Source organism: Hylaeus volcanicus, chromosome 7 (assembly GCF_026283585.1).
Source record: "Hylaeus volcanicus isolate JK05 chromosome 7, UHH_iyHylVolc1.0_haploid, whole genome shotgun sequence".
NCBI classification, from domain to species: Eukaryota; Metazoa; Arthropoda; class Insecta; order Hymenoptera; family Colletidae; genus Hylaeus; species Hylaeus volcanicus.
This window is the reverse complement of record NC_071982.1, coordinates 2,703,659-2,723,762: the sequence shown is the minus strand read 5'-3', so window position 1 is coordinate 2,723,762 and position 20,104 is coordinate 2,703,659. Positions and strand designations below refer to the sequence as shown.

General features: G+C 43.0%; 1 protein-coding gene across 10 annotated transcripts in view; it reads left to right on the top strand.

The window, feature by feature from the left end:
- The window catches only part of LOC128880429 (pleckstrin homology domain-containing family G member 5-like), a 97,067-nt gene that overhangs the window by 40,063 nt on the left and 36,900 nt on the right, over positions 1 to 20,104 (top strand). The window contains exon 1 of one of the 10 annotated variants that reach the window (XM_054130510.1): positions 9,419 to 11,953. The exons of the other annotated variants lie outside the window; for them this stretch is intronic. Coding sequence (XP_053986485.1) covers positions 11,909 to 11,953 — 45 coding nt within the window. The 5' untranslated portion in view covers positions 9,419 to 11,908. Of the gene's footprint in view, positions 1 to 9,418; positions 11,954 to 20,104 lie in introns of those variants that run through there. 10 annotated transcript variants of the gene reach the window in all.

Here is a 20,104-nt window from a genome sequence, read left to right as displayed (position 1 = left end):
TTTTTCTAGGCGAGGTCATGTCCAAATATGGGCATATTCGTCGTCGCCGTCGCTTCGCACCCCCACGAACTTCCCGTTACGGGCCCGCTGGCCCGTGGGTTTTTCCCATCCCTCGCTTTCTCTCGGAACGGCTACGTGTAACTTTCCCGATACTTCGTACGTGTGTCGAAATTTTCAGGGAATAAGTATTCCTGAAATGTTGTCAACAAAAATCGAAAAATGTCAAGACCAAAAAAATCGATATTTTTTAAAGTTTCTACGTGGCTCGTTAAATATATAAATTATATTCTATCAGCGAAATGCCAAAGAGTGTCGTATGGATTAGACGAGGTATAGTTGACAAGGGTGACTTTGCACGTAACCTGCAATTCCTATCGATCTAACTGACATCTTCAGCAAAGGTATACTTAACGGTCTCTCTACGCCATTTCAAAGCATTCGAGCCGTCGCTGCACTTTATAATTAATCGTTAAAACAGCAGTGGGTAATGAAAAGACAATAGGGTGTTTTTCTATCAACACGCTCCTCGGAACGTGCTTTTTCGACGTTATGCTAAACCGGCTGGAATTCAAGCGACCATGGAACTCCGACCCCGCGTGAACGAGCAACTTATGAAATTTGTTTACCAAAAGTATCAAGGGGGAGAAAGCAGAAGAACCGTAGAGGTCGGGTAATGAAAGGCGAGGGTGCTAGTCTAGTAGTGGCTGGTTCACAGGGTTCTCTAAACTGAATTCTGCCGAAAGAACGCCACTCTTCTGGGGGCGGGGTGGGCTGTTAGTCAAGATCCTCCTAGAGGGATGACTCAGAGTGTGGCATTATGTTGGATATGAAAGATTTTTCAGGATCGTATCTGGAGCGTGGCAAATAAAACTCAAAGATCCCCTTTCATGCTGTGTGCCGCGACCACTTACATCTATTAACGTCTGTGTTCCTTTTGGAGAGGAAAAGTGGATCGTCTTAGTTCTTAAAAATTGTATCGAGAAACTTCCTCGAACAGGTCATTCGAGAATTTTGTGCAAGCAAAAGTAGCCTAATATTGATTTTTCCTATTTCATTTAATTTAATACAATTTTGGTATAAATACGATCATGATTGTAGGACATTGAAAATATTGGCTTGATTCATAAATAACTTCCTTTTATTCCCTTACAATATATTTCCAAATATATTATTGCATAACAAATTATACCCGTTTAGTAGGCAAATTAAAAATTGCTACCAATAGAAAGTCTTCTTACGTACATTTCACGTATATTTCATAAATATTTGAAACAATAAACAATAGTTTCTCAACATTTCTTTCTACATTAACCCATCAATGGCTACCTGAAAGTTTCATTTTATAAAATAGTTAGAGCTGTGAAAATCTACCACACGCTGCCACCAAAAACTTCACAGCAAAGTTGGTTAAACTTTTAACACACAGCGGCCAGCTTCCATCGCTGGTCCCAGGGGATTAAGCAAACTGTATCCCTGTCCATGGCTTTTTTTCATAGACACAAACATTGCTACAAATAAAAAAAAATAATACCGTTACAAAAGGTTCGAGCGAGTTTTATTAGAAAATTGGATTTTTCCATTTTTTCGTCATCGGTGGTCAACAGAATTAAACGACAGCATCGCAGCATTGGGGAACTGCAATTTTATTAGAGAAATAAACTCGTATTGGCTTTTTCATGTAGAGAAACAAATATGATGTTCAATCCGTATGAAAGCCAACGTTAAAAAAATGGTATCGAGGTGTATTACCAAAATGAATATTTTCCCAATAATAATTGATATGATAGTTTGCTTAGATAAATATATCTGACATTGTTACAGCTTCGACAAACTGTATCAGATGAAATGGAAATAAGAGGACTAAGGATATTGCAATATCGATGGAATCGAAATAAGAGGATTTAAATAATATTATTCTCCTTTCATTTCTATCTCGTTATTGCCATAAGAATAATCTTCTTGATTTTATTTCGATTTCATTCTTCCTGCATTGGAAATATTCTTGCAATAATACAACTTGCTGGGATCAAACTGAAATCAAACTCGTTCACATTATTTTCCACGATGATCAACTGCTCAAGTATCATTATGTGACCTTCCTCGACCTCGACTGACTTTACTTGACCTCAATAACGTCGATAGAAACGATAGATTCCTCGATGTAAACTCCCCCAGACGCCATTTCCTAATCCAACTTCCAGAAAACTCGCTCACCCAATAAACGTTCGCTATTTCCGCAACTTCCGAGAAACTTCGAAGAGATTAGTTTGCTCAATAGAAGCGACGCCCTAAGATTAAAAACTGGATTAAGAAGTGGTGGGTTTTAATGACCTAAGACCGCAAAGAAGCTACTCCAATCAAGACATCTAACTGCAGAACCAAGTTCCTTCGTTTATTCGTCGACGGGAACTCAACCGCATTGGTAGTCGAAGTATTAAGTGTGCTTCGTGATATTTTTTTTTACAGAGAAAGATTTAAGTGATGTTTGTATAACTTTGAGAATATGTTAGGTACGGTTCAAAGCACATTTGGTAATTTTTGCAATAAATTTCACATCAAAATCTGAGATATTGCGTAAACTTTAAAATATAGGTAAATTATTCTCAAAATTAAGAAAAAATTAAGGCAATTCTTCTTCGTATAAGAAATCACGAAGAACGCTTAATATTTGACCTCCTAATGCGATTTTACCCCTTAAGATGTATCAAACGGTCTCCTCCAGCGGTAAACTCTGTTTGAAGAAACGAAAAGACGATTAAGGGGAGGAAAAATTCTTGAAACCCTTCAGAACGCTCGAGACTTGCCAATCGATCAACGTCCGTACCCCTAATGCCTCCCGAGAACGTATTCGCGGAATGTACCCGATACAGTCATCGGGCGCGCCAGTTTTTACTCGAATCAAGACTCCGTCAGTTTTGCTCGTTCGTGCAAATATTCATGGTATGCCCCAATTTTGACTACTCCTCACTGTTTGCTCGTGGAGAAGTCACGATTCGAACTGTCGGATGGGCACCTGGTCGATTAGAGAGAAGTTCCGATATGTTCCGTGACGGGCTCATTTTCAGGAACGTTTGTTTTGGAAACCGAATGGTCGTGGGGAATTTGAATTTAGCGATGTGGTTTGTCGCTGTTTACACTTCGAGTATGTGGGATTAGAGTTTTGTTTGAAGTGAGAAGTATTAATTGCAGGGGTCGCTCTGGAGATTGGTGGCTCTGTTAGTGGCACTTTGTGTTCGAATTATTTTTATCAGAAAGAAAAAAGTTAGAAAACGATAGCATTTGAAGGGATAGGCTTCTAGTCTCAGATGAGTAATTGGATTAATTTTTTGATCTTTAGTTCTTCTAATGGCATCATAGAATTGTGAGGATGTACCTCTAGAATCTCAAACTTCAAGAAAACATAATTAATGGATAAGTCTATTTTTCATTCATACAAATCGGAAGCTTGGTTATATTCGTTTCTGTTTCTCTACCACTGGATCACCGTCCTTCCAAAGAATAATTGATGATTCCGGGATTTTGTAGCTTCTCACGTGACACACGGATTTTCTGCAGGCTTTGTAGGTGAAAAATGATTCTTTAATGGCAGACAGGCTGAGACGCGATCACGTGAACACACTGCCGTGCTTGCCTCGAGAAAGCTCGCTATAATACTTGCGAAACTCAGGTTTTACGACTGTAAAAACAAAATCAGACTCCCAAAATAATTGTTCATCGTTGTGTTAGATCTGCTTCAATTCCTGGTCCTCTCACAGAATCCTTCGATCGCCCGTTAATGGCACGAAAGGGAAAGAGAACCGATCGTTTAGTTGGCTGACAGAAATGGGCCGTGTCAAGCCGATAAAAGGGCCTGAAAGAATTGAATTACGCTTCACCTGACGGTCGATCAGATTTTCGTTTAACTGGGATCCCCCTCTTGCTGCCCGCGAGCGAATGCTGATGGTTGGCGGTATTCTGGACAAAATTGACTTTAAAATTTCTCCCTCAGTCGCTTATTAACTCTAGCTAGATACACCCCATAAGGGGATTACGCTGTCGTTTCGAAGGTTGTCTCGAGAGATCGGGAGGAATCGGTTTAAAGCTGAGGCTCCTCAAACTGAAGCAGTTAGAAGTTCGAGAAATGTCGTTGCTCGACTGGAAGAATCGTCGTTCCACCAAATCCATTTATTTACTTTAGACATTTGTGGCCCTCCCTCTTTTCAATTTTTATTCACCACTACGTTGTTCAATTATCTTTTCATCTCCACGAATATAAATTCGTAATCAAGCCTCTTTTGCATTTTATTTCATTTCTTTCTCAATCATTTTATAGACTGAATTAATTTATTTACTTTATACATTTGTGGTCCTTCCTCTTTTTATTTTTATTCACCATTACGTTGTTCAATTATCTTTTCATCTCCACGAATATAAATTCGTGATTCTCTTTTGCAATTTAATTTAATTTCTTTCTAGATTATTATATACTTAGCATTGAATCCCTTTTTCCTCCCAATTATAAATGTATAATCTTGAACTGATATCTGTTTCAAGATAAAATCCTAGAATCTTGAATTGATCTATATACCTAGAACCCTCTTATTTTGTCCTCGTGAAGGACGTGCCACGGTCACAAGGATTCCTTTTAAGCTCCCCCTAATTACCACCACGGGAAAATAATCTCTCCATTCATGAAAATTAATTATACGTCTCCGTTTGGAGATGACACTGGCACGACGCTGATAACGTCCCCGGATTCTTGCAGTTATGCTCTAATCGTAGATAGGCCATCGCGTCGGATCACATTCTGAAGAAGACACTCGAAGGTACTAATTAATCGAGCGAATGATTCAATTCGGGTCAGGTTTCGGACGCCGCGCGGCATTATAATCCGTCTTCAACGACAGTTACCCTCTCCCTCCAATTAGGATTTCATTAGGAGACAAAGGATGGGAATTGAGGGACTGGATATCGAGGATTCCGTCTCCTCTAGGATTTTTCAGAGGAAGGATTCGTTGAGCTCTGCTCGATGAAAACTGCAGGAAGAATCGTCGCTTGATTATTCAACGATTAGCAATCCGAATGCCTCGTTCGCTTTTAATCCTTTGCTCGCATCGGTGCACGCGTTAATTGAGTGCCATGAGGAAACTAATCCGGACCGCCACATCGCGATACTCTTCGTGTTAGAAACTGCAATTAAAAAGATCAAGGAATGAAATTATCGAGAAAACTGCGACACTGCATAGTATAATTTCTCTTATTCGTTGAATCATAGCTGTTCATATTATTTTGTCTAGCCTTTGTGTGAGGCATAGCGATATGCAGTTTGACAAATAAAAGACCTGCGTGAAACGCTGACATACGTTTTGCCCTGTTCGGGGCGCACAAAGTAAAGGTGACGTTTACGGCCATCTTCGCCGGCAAACTCCATTAAAACTTCGTTAAAATTCTGTTCCGTGTCTGGCAATAAAACCATTCTTTCTTCGGGGCTCGCTTACTTCTCGTAAGCGTTACTTCCAGTTATAATTTGGCACTTTTCATCCCCAGCACAGAGCAGTGGAAGAAGACAAAATATGGCCCGGCATTCGAGGCCATTTCCTTCTGAAAATAAACTGCGAAGTTTTTCTCTTAAATTCAGGCAAAATTACTCAGCCTTTGTCTCGATAATCCCAGGAAAATATATATATTAAACGCAGAACAATTTTAGCACTTAAATAGTTCCTTTAATAGAACAGACCGTTTCGAAGTAGAATGAGTCGAAACAAGTCAGACGGGGAAACCACTTTCAGGCAATAACATTTTGCCTTTGTCTTGATAATCCCAGGAAAAAATATATATTACATGCAGAACAATTTTAGCACTTAAATAGTTCCTTTAATAGATCAGACCGTTTCGTAGTAGAATGAGTCGAAACAAGTCAGACGAGGAAACCACTTTATTAAGGGAACTTTCTACTTTGTCACATTTGTCAGAGTAAATACTGAACCAGTTTTCGTAATTTATAGCAATATTTCGAGGTCATTCGAGTGGTTGCTTTGAAGTTTAGAGCTACTTGTAGCGAACACGGGATTAACAATTACGAAGTAGAATAAGACGTAACGTGTACGGCGCTCGAATGTAGTCAACTTCTTCCCCAGAATTAACGGTAAAATAGTTTTTACAACCTTCCCTGCAGTTTATAGGCGGCTTTAAGGCCAATGTGAGTTACAATATTCCGAGATTTTGTAACCTTTATAGGCAACGCAGAGGAGTCCACTGCGAAGTGGAACGGGACGACAATAAACGCGGCCTGTCCCAGTGTCGGTAGAGAAACGGTTTCCTTTTCTTCTGTGAAGTACTATATTTTTCTCCATCGCGCTTTAAGACGAACTAACGACTTTTGTTATTAGTGGTGATTTTCGTAAATAATAAGTGAAATTCATATCTTCCTAAATATATGTATAACATACAATATATAAAGGCTTAAACAGGCTGAAATGTTTATAGCTCTCACCTCAGTATTTTCTACAAGGTTAGTAACCAATAAATAATTACGTTGTATGACAAGTAAGGTCCAAGTAAATTCAATTTTATTTGAAATTATTTTTATCGTATACAAGTTCTTTCAGTTGCTAAATTAAAATTATTTATTTTACAACGCCTGATTCGTATAGATATTCTTAAACCTACCGAAAAAGACTCGAAATTTGAGGTTTGAACGCCTCTTAAATAAACGATCGTTTCCCACAGACTATTGCCTGTTGTATTATTTTTATACTTTGTTTTCCTTTCACGTAGGAATGCGTTCATCTCGCAATTCGGTATCCTGGTCTTCTTAGGAGATGCCGCAGACCCAAATAAATAGAAATGGTCGGGAACGGAAATTCTTTCTGAAGAGGCGAAGCACCGTTTTGACCGACGTCGTGTATATCGGGAATTCCCCGTGAAATTGATAAACGAGCCGTACCGGCAGCATCGAATTCGAAATTCGTGGTTTGCGTGAATCCACGACTGACCTGCATGTTTACGAACCGTGCGCGTTCGACAGTTCGCTGGTCGACTTTTCTAAATATTGAAATTTCCCTGATATCGCTCCCGGGCTGCACAACGAGGCCACTCCGGGCCCTTGTTCTCGCATTAAGCTTGCATGATCAACAAGTTACATCGGTCGTTACACGTCGGATCACTCGCGATACGCGTTTCTAGTTCACACATATATTTTTGAGCGGAAAATACGCTCCATTGAGACGCTTTACAATTTTTTTGTGAATATTATTGGGCGTAGAAATTAATTTTCTGACTTTTTAAAGTAAAGTTACCATTTGTTTGTAAATAGACTGCGGATTTTTATGTATTTGTAGAAAATTTGAATGCGCGTGAAACTAAAAGCTGGACACGGTATGCAATAATATAAAAAAAAATATTGAAAGTAAAGTTCATATCATATTTGCAGGGTAAAATAAATTTCTCTTTAGGTTCAATTTTTGTAGATACGATTTGTGTATATTATTATTATTATTATACAAAGGTTGGCAGTGTAATATAACAAAATGATTAGTAAATATTTCTACGTATTTAAAGGCACCTCTACTCGAACTAGAATTATAAATGTGTGAATATAATGACATAGAATTAATTTCTACGCCTGATAGTTGTTTCCACTAAGTACCTACGTACAAAACACTTTGGAATGTTTGAATATTCTGCAATAGAAAATTTCATTTCCCCTGTAACTGATCCCCCTGCACCTTTTGTAGCGTCGTTCATTAACTTAATCCTTCTCGTTAGATGTCGTGTAAACTATTAACAAGTTCGGAATGTCGAGGAAAATTTGAAGGGGACAGTAAGTGGATGAGCGTTAAACAACGCAAGTTTCCACGGGGAAGAATGCGAGTGTAGTATCGAAGTGGCTCTTCAGGGGCGATATAGACTGCAGGAATTCTGGCGGAAGAGCGGAGCGTAGGATAATGAAACGTTGATGAATGACTCTTCGCGAATTGCCAGGGTCCGGGGAAATTTCATGGAGGGAACGCAGATTACGAGAGAAAGAGGGAATTTGGAAGGTAAACGGGAGTAAAAAGTGGACTCGTAAAGCAAACGGAACACGTCGATTGCTAGAAAAGGGGCAGCGTTAATTTAACGTTAAACAAGGGAATCGCGGACTCGGAAAGTTCGAAAAACTCGTACCGTTTTTACTTTTCCAGCAAGATAGAAGAAAGATATTCTCTTGTTTAAATTATGTTTCAACAAGGAAAAAGATTATATTTTTTTTTATTCTCTTATTTGATTTAGATCGTGGATAACGAATGTGAAATTGTAAACGGATTCCAATTTATCTTTTAATGAAATAGAAACCCGAAGGATGGTCCCTCTTTCGCGTTGCCTTTTGAACAAATACTTAATAAATTGGAAGAAGAAAAATTTATTTCGCGATACCACTCGCCTATCTTTGACCTGAGTTAGCATTTGGATTCTTGGCACTTTTTCAATTCTACGAATACGTAGACACGAGTACCGAAGTATGTATTTGCACGGGCGCGTATGCAGCCTGAAATGTTGGGTAAAATTATTTGCTCGATTCGTTCTTCCGCGCGGATTCGCTTCAATCGCTCCCACGAGCCGCAGAAATTGCTGAATCGAACCTTAACCAATACCCGGAAGAACCGAACTTCTCATCCGGCGAAATTTATTTTCTGCGGTTATGGATAAAAAATCATATCGGCCCGAGCCGAGAATTATTTATGGGATTATATTTTTCCGTGCCGAAGGAAACCTAATCCTTTCGTTTAGAAATTACGACCAGTCTCAAATGCACCCTAATAATCATTAATTATCATCCGAAGGAACTTATCGAGCCGAGAAATATTTATGGGATTATAATTTTCCATCTAATTCTTTCATTCAAAAATTAGGACCAATCTCAAATGCACCGTAATAGTCATTAATCATTATCATCTGAAGTAATTTATTGCGTCTAAAATTATTTATTAAATCATGTTTGTCTGTAGCAAAGAAAACTTAATTATTTACTAGCATATATTCTCGAAATGCAATTTTGCTTACCTATCGCGGTACGGTAAAATATTATTGTTTCTAAGTAGCCTTCTTGAAATAATAAAAATTACTGGAATATCGAAGAACAGGTCTCGCGAACAATCCAAAGAGCCGACAAAATTTCCTCGAATTTTCCTTCCAGGGCAGCAACTCCTATTCGCGTTTGATTTCGCGCGCGGACTCTGAGACTCGATTTTCCCGTCGCGGATTCCTAGCTCGAGCTTCGTTTGTCAGAGTCCCACAGCTTTCACTCATTCGATTCGTTGCTCACGCAGATGCCAGACGACGCAAACTGCCGCTCGTCGACCGTGGAAACTAAACGGGAGACCCGTCCTCGACGGAACAGAAGAGACCTCGCTTCGGAACTCGCTTTCGTCGCAAAGCAAGGATCGCTGTAAACGACCAACGCTACAGAAAACGCAGGACGCTCAAAAGCTAATTGAGTATTCAATTCGATGAAACTCTTCGATAATAGCCGCCCTCGAGGACGTCCCGATGCTCCATCGGAAGCTAATTAATCACGTTCGCTTCGAGTTGAACGGCTTCGAGGAGACAATCGAGCCGCGACCTAAGGCCACCCGAAAGATCGCCGAGTTCCCGATTCGTTCGTAGTCGATTCACCGGAAAAGATCCCGTCCGATCCCCGTCATTTGGCTGTCGCGTCCCGTCATCGAGCTTGTCGAAAGTTTGACCATTCACGGGCGAAAGTTCCGAAGCAAGTATTCATCGAGTTTCCACAGCAACGACCCAACTCGAACGATGGTACAGCTGAGCGTGGAAGGGCGTCGAGGATGAGAACCCAAGAAGTTCGATAGAAGCCTTAATCTGGCGTTCCGACGGATCCCCGAGTCCGGAACTCGCTTCGCCACACTTGTGACGACCTAGACCAGCGTTTCGGTGACTTTGGCGCCTTGAACTCGACGAATTCTCGACGGGAGGGGGATCTCCCTCGATCTCTCTCCGACCAAGTTCTCCTCGAGGAGAGAAGATCCTAACATTATACAGGCTATTTCCACGACGTTTCGCAACCGCCATTAAGCAAATGGTAGGCATCATCTCCGTGGCGTGTTTCGCGCGCACTCGAGCGAAAAAGTCGATTCTAGTCTGCCAGGCGCACTTAACGCGACGTCTCGTTCGCGTTGAAACGTGACTCCTCGTAAAATCAACTTGCGAGCTACGTGCCCGGGGTATCAACAGACAAGGCTCGTAACTGTCGCGGGACGCCGGCTCGGGATAAGTCTGAAGGACGACCTTTCCTGGGGATGAATAACCCTGACGAAGAACCTAGACGGCAATAAAAGTCCGATCCAGCGCTGGACTGAAATTTATCCAGGTTCGTTAGCGGACCGGGGGGCTGCACGGAGTATTACGACGACCACAGACTCCCCCTAAGACGCGAGGAATCGAAGTTTCGAAAGACAATAAGAAATCCGATTTCCGAAGCGGGAGCTCGTAATCCAGAAACCGCTCGAACGTCGTAGGTCAAGGAGCCCGCGGTAAGTTGCCACGAGTATTCGGTCGCGTGGGTCCGTTACCTGTGCATCGATCATTCGCCAGGCACCATAGAGACACGAGAAGAAAAACAACGAAGGGAAAGAGACCGTGGAATACTTTTCGACTGTTAAAAGTTCTCGAAGAGATCGTCGAAACGGACGCTAATGGTCTCTCGGGGCGCAGAGTATAGCCTACCAGCGAAGCGCTGCCAAGGGTAACGAGTTTCCGACCTAAGTGCAAATAACGTTCATCCCTGGATCTCTCTTTCCCGAGAGAACACGCTCGACGGTACAGTAGTTGCAAACAGTTCCACGAATCGAAGAACTTGGAACCGTTTACCCGATAAACAGACCTGGTGTACTTATACGATAAACTCCCCGATCCACGAGATCGGGAGACGTAACTCCGCCAAGCTCACGGTACCTATTGATCATCCCGTGAATCTCGTCGGTAGGATCGGGGATCGACTCTGTCCAGGTGGGCCAAAGAGTGGAAGCTTTGATGAATAAGCAGAGAAAAGGGAGCAGGACCATAAACAGAGCTGGATTTCCAGATAAGTCACCGTAATTCCGTCACGTTCCGACTCTTTGATCGATGGTCCAGCCCGTGAATCTCGCTTGTCGGTGTTCAACAAACATCCGAGGACCAACGCTGTCCGATCGGCCTGGCAAGCCAGAAGCTTCGATAAACATAGCGGGAAAAGAGACCAGAACTCTAAACAGACCTGGATCTCCTGGTTGCTGAGATCGGTCAACAAAGCTACGTCACCGTTGGACTCGTCCATCGTTCGTCAGTCTTCGACAAACATTGGAGGATCGAGAATCGCCGCTGCCTGGTCGGCCAGGCAGGCGAAAGGGTGGGAGGTTCGATAGATAAGGAGGTTGAAGGGGTGTGGAAGCGGAGAGGCGATCTGCGAAGCTTGGCGCACAGGTTGAGCACCGGCAGCGGAATCGGACGCTACGCAATTGGTTCGTTCGGTCACGGTGGGGCAACCGGGCCCAGCGGTGGCGGGCCTGTGGAGGGGTTCACCGGCGCTGAGGGCACGGACCCCGTCAACGGTTGCCTAGGTGGGCCGCAGCCGGTGGTGGGGTCTAGAAGCGGCGCGGTGTCCGCGTCCGCTGGCGCCTCAAGCCGCAGTGTCCTAAGTCGGCGGCCCAGTCGCGACTTAAGCCCGTCCAAGTCGTCCGAGGGCCAGGATGCGCCCACCCACGGGGGCGGGGGTGGTGGCGGTGTCGGTACCGCATCCGGTGCTGGCGCAATCCCTTCCGGACAAGATTGGCGAAGGCTAGTCGGCAGCATCAGACGCAAGGTCAGCCGGAAGACTACCCAGAGCAGCGCCAGCATCTCCGAGGCCGGTCTTCAAGAGACCAACCGCAATCAAGATGACTTTCTCAAAGCCACCATGAGAATCTTCCTGGTGGTGTCGCCACCGATGGGACGTGTTCAGGTATCTAATTTCGTTTCTAATTTCGATCAAATTCGGAAGCTGGACATTGCAAATTGTTATCATTAGGGAGGAGATAAAAATGACAAAATATGTTTTGAGATGTCAATGTTGTATACGGGATGTTCAGTTCTCTCTCTCTCCCTCTCTCTCCAATTTCAACTTTTAACGCGAAAAGTGCAGCGTAGACAAAGAAATTGGCACGAGTCGTTGCCAAGGATTATAGGTTTAGGTTCGGTTCGCTGCAGGCCGTATTACTCGCGGCACGCGAGGCCGAAACGTGGGATTTAATAATTCTCGCGGGTATTAATTCGTTACGGTGCAAGCTATTGCTAGATAAAGTGTTACCGGCTGGCACACATGTCCGGCCCGAAATAGGCGGCGTTAAAGCCTAAGGATCCTCGAAACTTTCCGCGCAGTCATCCAACGCCGACCTAGTTCCACGCAAACGGCACGAAAGTCTAGTATCCTCGAACCTGATCGCTGCTATGTATCAGGCCTTTGCTTATAAACGACGTTAGGACTGATTTTCAACTTCTATCGTTCCCGTTCTATTCCCTCGTTTCTTGAATAAATCCGCCTTGGGGATACTTGAAAAGAACCCACTTGCTCGGAATAAAATCGTCCACTTATCTTCTCGAGTGGCACTTACGAACACCGACGATCTCTCATTCGTTTTCCTCGAATGCAAACCTGGAATCGATTTTGATGCTTTCACCGAGGGTAGGTGGCGATTTTAATCTCGAAAATCGAATCGAACGTAGGACAGAGTAGAGATCCTATAGAGGTGCAGCAGCCTAAGTAGATGGATGTAGGATCGAGTAGAACTTTTGAGTTTCTTGTGATTTTTTGTTACAGAGAAATATTTGCTGAAGTCTTTTTTCATTTTGATTCACTGCTTCCAGAAAATAGCGTTAGATTCCCACGTAACAATGCTTATCATTGATTCCAAAGATTCACCGCGAGATCCACCTCGGTAAATACCTATTAGAATTCTATCGTTGTATCGTCGTCATTCCCCACGGCCAGATTTGGTCCCCTTCCCACAGCTCGTGGAACCATTTTCACAGATCAGTTCGTCGATCTGTATCAGCACGATTTACGGAGATATCCTCTGATTATCTCCCAGGGGGCAGTTAAAACGTTATCGAGATATTTCGTCGAAAGGCGTGTGTGCGCGCCACCTAAGCAAACAGTTGGATCGAGGCAGGTGCAGCTCCGACTGACGACCTGAAAAGTGATCATCCATTAGCCGAATCGATCGATTCGTCAGCCTGGATAGCCTACTACTATACTCCCCTCGACAACAAAGATTATTGGCATTACCCCTTGCTCATTATTCTCCGCGCGGAGGAACATCATTGAAACGAGGATTCGTCTAAACGAGGACAGATCTCTGGGATTATTTGTCCTTCGAAACATCACGCGCGTCCTTCGGGAATAGGTGCCTCGTTAATCGCCCTATTTCCTTATTCAGTTTGAGAAATTATCGCCTCAACGTCACGGGGAATTCCTGCATTATTCCACTGGGATTTTGTCTTTCGGTCTCGTTAAAGGGGTACAGTGGTTCCTCGATTATTGCACGAAAATTCCTCCAGTGATCCACGTTCGTGCAATAATTGCAGTAACCGATGCAGTGAGAAGGGTTCCAGTTACTTCGCTCATCCAATTTCCTTTGTTGTTAATGAGGGGAGCACGATATCTTCTTTGATATTAGTGTTAAGACTTGAGCAACGAATCATTGGACCAACCTTAGAACCACAACTAGCTATATTTTATAGTTGTCATTCTTCAACGTATCGACTTTACGAATTTCCTTTCTGGGTAGATTCAACAATCTTGATGAAAACGTTCAAGTACAATGTGCTTCGAGCGACAATATCTACAACGTAATATTGAAAAATGAATTGGGCTGTGACACGATCGTCCGCCTTTCATGGGACATGATAATCGTTTATCGATTTTTCCGAGTAGACAATCTCCAGTTTTTTTTTTTTTTTATGCACGAGAATATAAATTTTTTTTTTCAGAAAAAGGATGGAAGGCTCGAGGAGTGAACGATAAATCATTCTAAGCGAGCATTCTATAAGTCACTGTCAGTCCTATCGCGTCCTTGCCATGCATCCTTGAATTTTTAATAGGAAAGCATCACGGTCAAGACTGTGTCTCCATTATTTCTTGTCATATAGAGTGTCCCGTAACTAGTTGTACGTCAGAGCCTTCCAGGCTCGGTTGCTGTTCATCATCGGTATACCCCGCGCCTACGAGATGGCAACCAGTATTAGTCGGCTTGTAGCCTCGGTTGCTGTTCATCAGGGGCATACCCCGCGCCTACGAGGTGGCAACCAGTTCTAGTCGGCCTGTAGCCTCGATTGCTACTCAACAGGGGCACACCCCGCGCCTACGAGGCGGCAAACTGGGCTTAGCGCAGCGTAATTTCGGTTGTCACTCACGAGGGGTATACTCTGCACCTACGAGATGGCAACCAGAAGTAATTCGATTGTAGCTTCGGTTGCAACATAACCTTCTCAGGCCTAATAGAAGTGTAATTGAAAAATGAAACAGGCTGAACGAACACCATATAAATATGATATTTCATGAGCGGTCTCTTAGAAAATCGAATCAGAATCTAGTGTACCTAGACGATGTATCATTTTATGCAAGCCTTCCCCGCCGTAAATGGCTGAATTATCGCCGCCACTGTCGCTGCTAATATCACAGATGTGCGAACGAAATTTCGAAATTGCATAACCAAAGATGCTTGTCTCGGGGTCAGAGGGAGAATTTATCGCGCTGGACGGTTCGCGTCGTGGAAGAAAGCTTGCTGGGTCGCGATAACGTTTTAACTGCCTCCCGCGGCAGCTGCACCGGATGCATGCTGAAGTTGGCTAATTCCTATTATCTTTGGCTCCCTCGGTTTCCATGTTTCTAGAGCATCAGCCATAATCCAACCCCAGGTTCATATTATATACGCATTCGATCCGTCTATTTTCCCTGGTACATTAATTATTTCGCTGATGTTTCGTTTCCACACCTCGTTGCTCGCCCACGCTATTTTCAATTAGAACAAATTTTTACGTGAAATTATTTATTGAGAGGGAAGATTATATTATTCTCCTTCGCGAATAATTTTAATTATTAGCGTGTACTAATGAGGCAAAATAGTATTGAAATTTGTTTATTTTAATTATAAATAGAGTGCGAATATTTTTGCATATTCATACTTTCACAAGTGCAGAAGACGCTTACGAACTTGAATCTAAACGTGTTTTATTTTCTAAACGGTATAATATGTATATTATTGTTAATATTTTATATATTTTTAGATTTCCTCATATTTCCATTCGTCAGAAAATTTCTGACAGAAATGCATGAACATCAGCAGTCTAATTATAAATTATAGTCTCTCAGATTTCTGAAAACCCTGAATTAGGTCGTTACTTAGGACTTCAGAATTCTACGTAAATTATAATAGATATGAATTGCGTTAATGGTCCACGCGAAATGTCGACGAAATTATCGTTGTAATTTGCAGAAATAATAACGCGAGCGATTAAGTGGCAAGAACAATGAGTTGATGTACGTTGGTGTGACGTTCCAGGACCTAGATACTAAATTATTCCTGGATTATTTAGATGACATGTGAAATTTAATTAATTACGAAATATCGATCCTCGTCGAGTATAAGTTTATCGAATCATGGACGTAGTGAAAGGGCTTTAAAATTTCGCGATGGGTGGTTCTGATATACGGAACATGAAGAGAGGTTGATGTGACATTGGCGAGGTTGAGTAATTTTCGTTTGGATGGATCTGCAAACATGATTCTATGACGTGAACTATAGTTTGAGAGACAACCCCTGCCTGCATTTATGACATATAACGCTAGTAGTATACACATTAAATTCAGCTAATTTCCCCAAGCATGAGATCCGTTTCATTGAATAACTACAGCACTCTATCGTTATGAATGTTGAACAGTGATTAGCATTATTTTAGCAGTATTTTATCCCCGTTTCGTAGTTCTCTAAGAAGTTCTAAATAGTAACAAATATCTCCTCTTGATGGCTTTTCTCCATATCCGTCTTCGTTTAGAATTTCAGTAACTCTTTTATCGAATTTTTCGATTTCACTCGTGATGGAAGACCCAGCATAATGTGTACCGCTCTTACAGAACGCATCGATCATGTTGTGGCCCAACAAGTTTCCGCAATTATCGCATAACGTCAATCCAATTGACATTAAACATCGCACTCGACCCATTTCCCCAGAAATCGAAGCGGGAAATATTGACACTGTCATTGACACTTACATGTTCTATTTCGAGCAAACCCAAACGGCAATCTCGAATTCGAGAATCGAAACGTTGCGAAAGGGGGCTTTATGACGACTGGGAAAGATTTATTTAGCTATTTCTATATTTCGATCAAAAACGGATTGTCAATATTTTGTTTGAAAAACGTTGACTCTCTCGATATACTTCCTTCATTAATAACGCCAGCGTTCCTACCACTGACACACGTCTAGTTTAGTCAAATAACTTTTAGCCGCGAACATTTTCCGCCCAGAGGGCACCGTGGAACGATTTTTATTAGAGCGTGCATATTTCGCAAAAATCCTAGAATTACTTATGCCACAGGATTCCGTAGACAACGTTCAAACGTGGGAGGATAAACGTCGATACCAGATGAACAAAAGAAAAAGTATAATACCCATGTTACATTGCGAAGAGATGCTTGGCAGTAAAATTAAATAACCGTGAAATACGAGGGGAAAATATTCGTGCATGCATCCCGACAAAAGGTTGAACCGAAAGAAACTGACATTGTGGAGAACAAAGGAATTCGTACTGTTAGCTTCTTAGGATTTATTTTATAATGCTTGCGACTAGAATGTAGGTGCTTCTTTATCATTGGGTAGCTGTTTCTCGATTCACTGCCTTCTAACGCAAGTGTGTCGAGCTCCAAGGGCAAGGGTTACTCGAGGAGCGTAGGGCAAACGCCATGAGCACTCGACTACTAACACGTTGACTGCCAGATAAAGGTGACTGCGCACGACCCCTTGAAACCTCCACTGCAGAACCGCTTGTAAATTCCTGAATGAAATTACACATCGACAAGAAGGGGTAGTTCCTACTCGCGGCGATGCGAAAATAAGGTCACGGGCCGAAGGTTGTTCGCGAGGACGAGCAGTGACCGCAGAGGACAGATTGAAATTCCAGCGGGGTCGTGCGCATGCATCATTCATTTCGCGTAGCGAAGGATGGGTGCGAGTAGGCGTCGGTATTTATCCTGAAATCGATGAGATCGAACAGATGGGGGAGAATCGAATGGGTTTCAATACCAGCCACGCCGCGTACGCTCATTTCGGTTATGAAGTCTCGGGAGGAACGATGCCTCGGATAATCTTTGGCTCGACGCCAGCCGTCTTGAGCGTCGGGGAAAGCTCCTGCCAGCTTCTCGTCGTCGCTCTCCGACGCGTCTCCACCCCCTAGTCGTTGTACCTTATCGGCCGTGCCAGCGCACGTTTTTCGCCTCGAATGGAAATACGCTGTCGAATCGCTTCGGATAGGTGTATCCATCAGCGACGCGTTTCGAGGGGTTGCAAAGGGAGATCTAGGCGACGATAGCATCCGCCAACAACTGTATCGAAAGCTATCCACTTTCTAAATACAATAAAATAATTTTTGGAAAAATGGTATAACCGGCGGTATTGAATAGTCTCAATGAATATGATGTCTAAAGGGGATATAATAATGGCAATAATTTGCTTTGTCTTATGCCCGACAATGAGTTTATTTCCGCGTTTCAGACCGTGTTGGACACGTCTAGGGACTTACGTTCCGGTATTTTAAATTAATTTTTAACCACAAGCGTGAAATTGGTTGAGACAGATGTACTAATAAATCGTGTTCGGTTGGACAAACTGACAGCTTTGCGGTAAAATATCGACATCATTCCGGACACCAATTATCAGGGGAGAGAAGTGTACTGCATACCGTTTTAATAGGATTTCACGCTAGCCGGGCATCGCCGCGTAAACGAATCCGGATCGCCACTCGTCATTAATTAGCTCCTCTCGAAATAATTTGCCGCCGGCGAATTACGTTGAATCGATTCCGACGGGATCAACTCTGAAGAAGTAATTCCACCCGTCCATTGATCGCATAATGAGCTAGACAACAATAGAGAAACATGTTCACCGCGACGGCGTGATCGATGAACTGAATTCGACCCTCGCCGATCGATTTCGAACGGAACCGATCCGTTTTCTCTCGCACGGACTGAATCTCGTTTCGTATACACGTTCGACAAATAGCAACGAAAGAGCCGTAGTTAATTAACTGGATTCGCTTCGGTAATTCTGCGCAATTACAGTTATTAATTAGGTATAGAGTTTCCAGGAATTTGGCACTCACACCCACGTGGAGTTGGAGAACCCGATTACAAAGAAAACGTTGTTTTATATGAAACTCGGCAATACAGCGAAATACACGATTTCAGAATACTCCAGTCTGAAGTGTGACGGTACAGAGTATTTGAATGCTATATTGTCGAAAAGTTCTGCAACCTTCTGACTCGACAGGCGAGAAGAATCAGTCCCCTTCCAGAAAGGAAGGATTCTAGAAAGGTTATACATGTAGTGAAGAGGGAGCTAAGAAAGACTTCTCAGTTACGAAACGTATACGCAACAGAAACGTGCTAGTGACGTTCAAAAATGGCATTGTTCCCTTCAACCGCAGCGTGAACCCCAGTCCCTAGAGCAAGCCTTAACAATCTTTCCCCGCAACGTATCTCCTGGAGTACAGTCAGCGCTGAAGCCGCAGGAATCCTCGCAGCAACCCAACTAAATAACACTGGCTGGTAGCCATTAGACGATAACAACGCGGACCCCCTTATGAATATTTACAGCGTTTATTATTCGCTCCTATATTGCGACGGCGATTCAGCAATTCTCCAAAACCAACCACGGTCAAGTCCTCGTGAAAGGAGTATCCAAGGTGACCTGGAAAATGCTTTTGAATAGGACCAAATGTTGTCAGCCTACAGGACTGTTCAATACCAACATAAAAGTACATGGTTAACTTTGATGAGTAAACAACCAACTACACGACACTTAATTCCTGCAAATACATCCTGGAATTATAAAGTCAATTAATATTCTGCCAGTACATGAAGTGTTAAGCGACTTTCAGGTTCGCCACTTACAAAGTGTTACAAGGCGTTCCCTTGTCGTGCTGTCGCGACGCAACGAAGGATCATTAATCAGGAGCGTCGGCTTCTTCGTTATTCCCCGGAACATGGTATAGAAGGGTGCCAATGAGAGTCTAGCGATTGACAATCGATCAAGTTGTAACTCGAAGGAAACGTTGCCTAGTCACGCGATTGATCATTACGCGATTCGGTCACTGGAACCGCCGGTGACAAATTGTAAGGAGAACACAGCTGGAGGTACCTTGGCATGCTTCCTTCAAAAATTAGCGGGAAGCTTCGATTCAACCTAGAAAGTGTCTCTCGACGCACGACTCGGAGATCAATTTGTTATGGCAGCAGCTCGGGGCGGCTACAGACAGGGGCGAGGGGTAAATTCGGTCAAGGGTGACTTTATTGCTCGTAGAGGGGAATAACCGTGAGGGGAGGCACCTTTGAAGAAACATCGATATAAATCGCTTTCGCGAAACAACTTGGCCACTCGAGGGAGGTTTTGAACTTCCAACATTCAAGAAACGCGGACGTGGACAATAGAGGAATTCAGGAGTGGACAATTGTGAGACGCGGTGAGCGGAACGACACGTTGGTACTACAAAAGAATCGCCAACTACCCTATACGCTCGAAATATACCCCCAAATATTCATAATTATGGTGGTGAATTGAAATTGGAGACCGACGCCCTAGTTTCGCTGGTTCTCCCTCGTCCACCTTCTCTCGAACTTTCTGCGGTTCATCCAACCATTTAATGTTGTTTTCTACGTTTTTCTGTGTCATTACTTACCTTCTCCTTTCGTCCTCCTCCTCTCTCAATGCTGCAAGACCGCCCTATATCTTACTGGGGTTTCCTGGCTCTTCGTGGCTCTACCTCTTACTCCGTGGTTCTCCCTGCTTTCTAATCTCTTTACGTGCTTTTCTATAGCCATATTTACCCTTTTCTATCGAT